The 8,621-nt window shown below is 41.3% G+C and overlaps 1 protein-coding gene across 3 annotated transcripts in view; it reads right to left on the reverse strand.

Annotated features, from left to right (window-relative positions):
• Window positions 1-539: 539 nt before the first annotated feature.
• ADAMTS6 (ADAM metallopeptidase with thrombospondin type 1 motif, 6) overlaps window positions 540-8,621 on the reverse strand; it is a 286,481-nt gene continuing 278,399 nt past the window's right edge. For all 3 annotated transcript variants that reach the window (XM_010845526.1, XM_010845524.1, XM_010845525.1), the window contains one exon: window positions 540-3,688. In XM_010845526.1, coding sequence (XP_010843828.1) covers window positions 3,579-3,688 — 110 coding nt within the window. In that variant the 3' untranslated portion in view covers window positions 540-3,578. The remainder of the gene's footprint in view (window positions 3,689-8,621) is intronic.

Raw genomic sequence — 8,621 nt, forward strand, 5'->3', positions numbered from 1 at the left:
AGATGTTACTGACATACAAGTAGATGTAATCTCTGAGAAGGGTAATAAGAAGGCAACAAGTGGGACTTCCCTGGCAGTCCAGCAGTTGAGAATCTGCGCTTCCACTGTTGGGGGTGTGGGTTTGATCCTTGGTCAGGGAACTAAGATCCTGCATTCTTCACGGTGTGGCCAAAAAAAGAAAAAAGAATGCAACAAGTTATCTCAGTCCAGACACTTCCTGGAAAATTTAGAGGATGTAGGGGCTTCCTTGGTGACAGACGGTAAAGAAACTGTCTGCAGTTCAGGAGACCTGGGTTTGACTCCTGGGTTGGGAAAATCCCCTGGAGAAGGGAATGGCTACCCACTCCAGTATTCTCGCCTAGAGAATCCCATGGACAGAGGAGCCTGGCAGGCTACAGTCCATAAGGTTGCAAAGAGTCAGATGTGACTAACACTTCCATTTCACTTTCACTGCAGTATGGTATTGCAAGGGAGAGAGTTCTACTGTGAGTTTAACACCATCTTTTCAGGGAATAGACAACTTCCATCTGAATCATTCTTACAAGCTGAATTTTTATTTTTACTAAATTATCTATGTTAAAAAAATCTGTGCCTGGTGTGGAATTTCACTCCATCAAGTGTTACAATGACTTTTTCATTTTCATTACAAGCAGGAGACTGAATGTAGAACAAGTGTTAGGAAACATGGCAATAAATTAGAATATAATTTACAAAGCAAAAAAAAAAGTAACAGTGTACCACATTAATACTGAATATAAAATAAGCAACAACTAATCACAATAATACAAAGGTAATTTCATTCTGTATTATTAAGGATACCTATGTGACATTCACTCAAATAATAAAATTCCTAATGAAATGGACTGTTCAGGGAGTCAGTTGGCTACGCTTACCTTGCCTTTTTTGGCGGGTCTCTGCAGTGGCAGATACTTCTCTCAGTCATGGGGTACCAGTTTCCTTAGGCTTCTCTGAGTAGCCTACATAGCTCACTCCTTTTGGAGGGCCTGCCAGGGTGGCTCAGCCTCCACAGACAATCCTATTGTTAATATTTAGGAATAGGGCATCATGCAGCCACGTGATGGATGAGAGAGCAGCAGTAATGTTGTGATGTGATATGGAATAAGACTTCTCAGTCAGGTATAAATTCAAGACCAATTGAAAGTTTAGTCCTATTGTATATATTCTGTTTGGATCTTTCCAGAAAGTAATCTGATGCTGTTTCCAGGTGCTCTCTGCCCCCTGGCCTTGCCGCTGCACAACCCCCCAGAGGAACATGGCTACCCTCCTTTCTAGCACCAGTTGGGGTGCTGCCAGGGCCCAGGGTTATGGCCCTCACAATGTTAGTTCCTGGGTGAGGGGGAAAGGAGCCTCTAGTCAGTAATGTAAGAAATCTTCTTGAAATAAAAACATAAGCTGGTATTTACGTTGGAAAAAGCAGATCCTGACAGCAAACCTATGTCTAAAAGGTGCCACAGAAACCACCTATCCTTTGTTGGTTTAGTTTATTTCACCAGGCACATTAGCACCGAGTTAACTGCTCTTTGCAAGGGACCAAAGGAAGTCAGTGCTTGTGGGCTGTCTGCCCTTCACTGAATGGCTGAGGTGGCACTTGGGCTGTCTTCAAGGCAGCAGAGATAGACGCACTGGCCACTCTCGCCCACTGTCAATAGCTCTCTCTGGAAACTCAGGGATGTGAGCTGCAGTGTTGAGAGAAAGCAGGCGAGGAGACACAGATGACCATGACTGAACATGCAGAGCAACAAACGTCCCAGGCTGACTGTCCACAGCAAATCTGACATCTAGTTTGGTTTTTGAAGAATATGAGCTTCTCTTCCTTTCTGAAAAACCTAATCAGCCACTCTTAGGTCATGGCGTATGTGATACACCCGGCAGGTTGTTTCAGAGCACAGTGATGATTTAAGTCAAACACACTCTTTAACCGCAAGTAGTATCTTGCAAAGTAGCCATTTGGTTTGAGTTTGAGGTGTTGGTGTCGCATGGTGCAGTCGTGTTTTGGACACAAAACACATTCGTCAAGATCCTGCTGCAAGTGTTCAAGTACAACATATTCATAAAGCAAGTACCCTCTTTTTGTTTCTCTTCTTAAAAAATCTCACTGTCAAATCTTTTTGACGAGCGTGATGTGAAACTTGTGGACAGGGAAAATGTGAGCTAGTCAATTTAATTTAGGTAGATTTGATTCTAGAGTTTGAGCTACCCAAGAAATTGGATTTCACATTTAATTGCCATTCAGAGTATCCATAAAAAATACAAAATCCTTGGTTAGGTGACTATTTAAATGATGCTTTATGATCTCTAGTCTTCATGAGTTTTTCTTCTTTGGTTATTGTCCCTTGCCTACCTTAGAACTCACAGAAATAGCACATCTATGTGCAAGCACACTCACCTACCCACACACTCAAAAGCGCCTGCACACACACACACACATACACACACACACTTGCTCTCATATAAATAAATGCCCTTCTGCCATATCAAAGAAGGGACATCTGGAACTCATCGTAATTGTCAGCAAAAGGGTCTGCCTGGTTGTCACCGAGCCAGTCTGTCTTTTGCATGGTATCATCTCAGCAAGCTCAGCATGCATATGCAACGATCCAACAGGGCAGAAGCCATTCTGTGGCTGGAGAGGATGTAAACATGAGTGAGTTGGGGTGACTCAAATAAGAACTGAGGCAGCCTGTGTGCTGGCAGCAAAAGGCCTGGAACTTCAGTCTCTACCATACCCCAGGTCTGCTTCTGCATGAAATTGAAATGTTTTTCTCTTAAAGTTTTAATGGAAATCTCAGCTTCACTTGCACAATGGCAAGTTGGCCACAGTCTTTAAGCAGTGAATTTATAGACTTGCACAGCTGCAGTAACTGATGCACTGCTTTAAACTAAGTCCTTCATTGTTGTTCAGTTTAATATAGTTTATATATGGCTCACAGCAGTGTTCAGAACAGGGGGATTATTCCTAAGGAAATTAAGTGGAATGAAGAAAAATAATACAAACTTTCATTACTTCTGATTTATAATTCCGCCTTAAATTACAGTTCAAAGCCCATTTTAGAATTTAAATTGTGGTGCTGTTGGAGTGAGATAAAGTATAGTAAATATTTTTAAGCTATGACTTAAGATTTCTGAATCTTCTTTACTTCCATAGTTGACCAAGTCAAAACAGCTACATTTTAAACAGTTTTAAACACAAATGGATTCAGTGTCATTGCTAAGTCCATAATAAAAATTATCTTAATGGTCCAAGGAGGTAAACAGGCTATTGGATTTACTCGAAAGAACACAAAGGTTCCACAGTAAGCAAGTCTCCCTGCGTTGTTTGGATCTCTCCAATCTGGCATTCCCTCCTACTACCGTGTCCAGCACTTTGGATCAATAAATCCCACTTCACAGAAGTTAAAATAATATTGAAATCCTGTCAGCTAGGGCTGACCAGTGGTTACGTTTTCCACAGGGTAATGCATTTGCAAGGACATCAATCCTCTTCCTCTGGGTGGCTCTCTGTGATGGATACATTTCCACGATGAAATGACAAGGCGCTCTCTCTGGCTTTCCGTGGGTCAGTGTCCTTGGCAGGTCTTACAACACATCTGTCTGAAGTATGCTCGACTACAGAACTTGAACTTCAGCACCAGTGGGCAATAAGCCACTTTGTTCACATCTTTGCACTCTAACCAGTGGGGGGAGAAAAGGGAAAACAATTAGAGGCACATAAACAAGTACATAAACAATGAGCTTGGATGTTCTGCAGAGACCCCACCCCTACCCCACCCCGCTGCCTCCCTGGGCCAATGCACCTTGGCTTTCACATCCATGTGGTTTTTGTTTTCAAGCATACCCTGTCTGGTACACCCTACCAGAAATATTCTTTTGATACATTTTAACACGAATTTAAAAAAAAATGATTTGCAAGGCTTTTCTCCCAGACTTTTATAAGTATGGTGCATGCCCACTGTGTCTTGAAAGAATTACCATTTGTTGGGATAAGTGATCACTTTAGACAGCTTGGAAACATGAGTCATTTTTCTTACAGAGCTTTTATTGCTTCTTTCTCAAGGGTTATTTTATTCAGCAGTGCAAGGTTATCCAAAATCAAACATGAGTTGCATTGTTTGATACCAGAGTACACATGTCTCCAGAGAATCTCTGCATCTGTGGGGTGTGGGGATGGTCCTGGGTGAGTGAAAAGGACTGCTGACAGTGGCCTAGACTTAGCAACTACACTAGACAAAGAGGGAAACTTGGAGGGGTTGGCCTCAAATGGCAGCAGTCTGTGGGTTATGGAAACATGTAGAAATGTCTTTTTTTAATTTGGAAGTGAGACATGGCCTTCTTTTTTCCTATGTGTGTTTTCTCCTCAGTGCTAGAACTGCCACACTTGAAATCTGCAGTTCTTCCAGCCAGAGGTGAATAAATGATTCTTTCTCCACTTCCTCTTGAGGCTGGTTGTAGAAGATGGGGCTGAGGGGCCAGTGTAGAAAAATAGACACAGGCTTTTGAGTCTCAGAAATCCCCACCATTCCATATAACCCCACTACTGCTAATGAGGATATTCTTCTCCAGTCTTCTGGTCAATTTTATCTGGGGGTTTTAAAATACTTTGTAAATCTAGTAATTAAATTTCCATATGCCTCCCAGAATCAAAGTTCCACCCTCATTTTTCCAGGTGGTTATACTGAAGCATCCTGGGTAAATTAAGGTAATTAGAATCAGGCAGAACACTGGGAAGTGTTCAGTGTAACAGAACAGAGTTGTTGTTTCTTTATTTGCCTGTTTTTTTCTTTGGCTTCATAAATCCACTAAGGTTCAAGAGATCATATGCATGGAACATAAGCCATATGATAAACATGGAAAATCAAATGCAAAGAAATGGAAAAATTTCTAGTCATTATTATTAAAAAGGTAACAATTTTATTGATCTCACTTTCAAGGCTTTTTCAGTGAAAGACTTAACATTTTAAACTGTAACCTTTAATCTTCTGAAAGCATAAGCTCTGCCACCATAGAACTCCCTTGAGTTTTGGTTTTCAAAGAGAATAACTGTTAGAAATTTGAATAGAAAATTTCTATACTAAGATTCTCAATGAATTTAAGTTTTGGCTGAAAAAAGGTAGGAGAGACATTAAAAATTTCTTTAAACTTTGCACTGAAAAAATCAGATATTTGGTGAATCGAGTTTGAATTTGAGGTGAAAGTATCTCCATATATTTTAATTTGGAGGTCACTTGTTATTTTTCTTCTTCTCTGTCATGATCAGTGAAAAGTAACCAGAAAGTTTAGACTAAGGATATTTTTGTGTTGTATATTTTACATAAAAAAGAATATTTTTGTTTTGTGTTGTACAAAAAAGGTTGTTTTTTTTTTTCCTCAGTGTTACCTAGAGGAATATATTATCCAGATAGTGAAGTTATTAAAATGATGAGAAAAGCTAAGCATAAAGGATGAGGCAACCTAGACAGCATATTAAAAAGCAGAGACATTACTTTGCCAACAAAGGTCCATCTAGTCAAGGCTATGGTTTTTCCAGTGGTCATGTATGGATGTGAGAGTTGGACTATAAAGAAAGCTGAGTGCCGAAGAATTGATGCTTTTGAACTATGGTGTTAGAGAAGCTTCTTGAGAGTCCCTTGGACTGCAAGGAGATCCAATCAGTCCATCCTAAAGGAAATCAATCCTGAATATTCATTGGAAGGATTGACGCTGAAGCTGAAAATCCAAAACATTGGCCACCTGATGCAAAGAGCTGACTCATTTGAAAAGATCCTGACGCTGGGAAAGATTGAAGGCAGTAGGAGAAGGGGACGACAGACGATGAGATGACTGGATGGCATCACTGACTCAATGGACATGAGTTTGAGTGAACTCCAAGAGTTGGGGATGGACAGGGAGGACTGGTGTGCTGCAGTCCATGGGGTTGCAAAGAGTCGCAAAGAGCAACTGAACTGAACTGAAAGGATGAGGAAAGCTGATACAATATCACTCATCTTTAATTTCAAAACACCATCCTAATGGGGCAGCCTTCCAATGGAGACCATCACTCTCACACACTATAACAGGGTTTTGGTGGGACTGCTTTAAGTTCCAAATAAACTTTGGCTTTCATCTTCTTTGCCCAAATATAAAAATGATTTAGTTTATAAATGGATAGAGGAGGACTGGCTCTTTTACAGTACAAGGAAATAAAATTAGTAGTCAGACTACTTGGATTTAAGACCAGCTTTCTATTTACAAACTTTATGACTCAGAACAAATTTCCTAACCTCTCTGTGCCTTCAAGAGGTTAGGCATCCTCACTTGTGAATAGGAAAGATGACTGTTTCCATTTCCACATGTAGCATGTATATCCAATGATTCTGCCTAGCACAGTGCATAGAATGGTTATTGGCTCTCAGTGAGTGTAAAATACTGAATTACTATTACTACTGTTAGTTATCATTACCTTTTACCACCTGATGACAAGTACGTTGTGCTCTGAATTTCTCAACAAGGATGCAATACTTAGATTGCTACTTAGAAAATGCTGTCCTACAGACACAAGTCAGTTTGAAGACAAAGAAGAATATTTCCTGAGGTGTAACTTTATTGGGAGGTTCATTACTCCATTGTTGAAGAGTTTCTGAACCAGGAAAATTCTGAGATGAGCAAAATACAAGAAAATTTACAGATTTTTCTTTTAGATTTAGACTTTAGAATTTGATTCAATAGTAGATAATGAATAAAACAAAATATTCATAAATTGTTTCTTCCTCCAACCACCCCTCCAGCCACCCATTCAGGCCATTACAAATAAAATATTCAGGATTCAGCTCCTTAGGTAGGGGCTAGAAATGAGAAGCCTCTTTCACACACAAAGGTCCCAGCATGGCCCTTCGGCCGGAGCGGTGTCTAGTCTAGGGGCAGCCTGAAGGCCCACTGCCAGGGTGTCTCCCTCTGAACTTCCCAACGCCTCTTCTAAGTTAGTTCTCAATAACCTGATTCCAAGTAACGTGATTGAAAGCAGGAATTCATTTGGGTCCTAGGGGTAGGATCAAGCTTAGGGAGGCAGGGACGTTCCAGGATCTGAGAGTATCACTGGTGAGAGTGGCAGATCCAGGGGTGAATTCGGGCACTGCCTCTTCCCAGTATTTGTTTGTCCTTGGCCAAGTGACTTCGTCTCTCTAAACCTCAGTTTCTTCATCTGTGAAATGAAGCTCATAGGATGTTGTGAAGCTCGTATGAGGTAACATCTACAGCACATGTGTGACTTGGCACAAGAGTGAGCACTCAGTTTATCAGCTCGCATTACTGCTACCAATAACACATTTGAGAACAACCATCCTGTATTGTTTCTCTGGGATTCCTGTGAAAAATATATAGGCTCTTCACTGGCATACATAAGTAAATTAACAATAAGATTTTAAGAGAGAGCAGGTAAATTATGATGAGGTGAGGAGAGATCTGGGGTTGAAGACTGCCAAGCAGATAATGGGCCTTGATGAGATATTAAATGGTGATTCCTGGGCTATGGAAGGACACTCAATATTGATGGAGTGCAGGGAGCTCCCATGAAGAAGGGGCCCTGAGGGAGATTCTATTGCTATGTTATGGTTTTACCTGCTAGAGATTGCTTCAGTTCAGTTCAGTTCACTCGCTCAGTTGTGTCCAATTCTTTGTGACTCCATGTACTGCAGTACACCATGCTCCCCTGTCTATCACCAACTCTCAGAGCTTGCTCAAACTCATGTCCATCGAGTCGGTGATGCCATCCAACCATCTCATCCTCTATCATCCCCTTCTCCTCCTGCCTTCAAACTTTCCTAGTATCAGGGTATTTTTCAATGAGTCAGTTCTTCACATCAGGTGGCCTAAGTATTGAAGCTTCAGCTTGAGCATCAGTCCTTCCAATGAATATTTAGGACTGATTTCCTTTAAGATTGACTGGTTGGAGCTCCTTGCAGTCCAAGGGACTCTCAAGACGCTTCTCCAACACCACAGTTCAAAAGCATCAATTCTTCGGCGCTCAGCCTTCTTCACAGTCCAACTCTCACATCCATACATGACTACTGGAAAAACCATGGCTTTGACTAGACGGACCTTTGTCAGCAAAGTAATGTCTACGCTTTTTGTATCACCGACTCAATGGACATGAGTTGGAGTGAACTCTGCGAGTTGGTGATGGACAGGGAGGCCTGGGGTGCTGCAATTCATGGGGTCGCAAAGAGTCGGACATGACTGAGCGACTGAACTGAACTGGACTGAGGCTTGTTGTAGCTTTTCTTCCAGGAGCAAGCATCTTTTAATTTTATGGGTGCAGTCACAATCTACAGTGATTTTGGAGCCCAAGAAGATAAGTCTGTCACTGTTTGCACTGTTTCCCCATCTATTTGCCGTGAAGTGATGGGATGAGATGTGATGATCTTCGTTTTTGAATGCTGAGTTTTAAGCCAGCTTCTTCACTTTCCTCTTTCACTTTCATCAAGAGGCTCTTTAGTTCCTCTTCACTTTCTGCCATAAGGGTGGTGTCATCTGCATATCTGAGGTTATTGCTATTTCTCCCGGCAATCTTGATTCCAGCTTGTGCTTCATCCAGCCTGGCATTTTGTATGATGTACTCTTCATGTAAG

Source organism: Bison bison, unplaced genomic scaffold, assembly GCF_000754665.1.
Source record: "Bison bison bison isolate TAMUID 2011002044 unplaced genomic scaffold, Bison_UMD1.0 scf7180017864218, whole genome shotgun sequence".
In the NCBI taxonomy this organism is placed as follows: domain Eukaryota; kingdom Metazoa; phylum Chordata; class Mammalia; order Artiodactyla; family Bovidae; genus Bison; species Bison bison.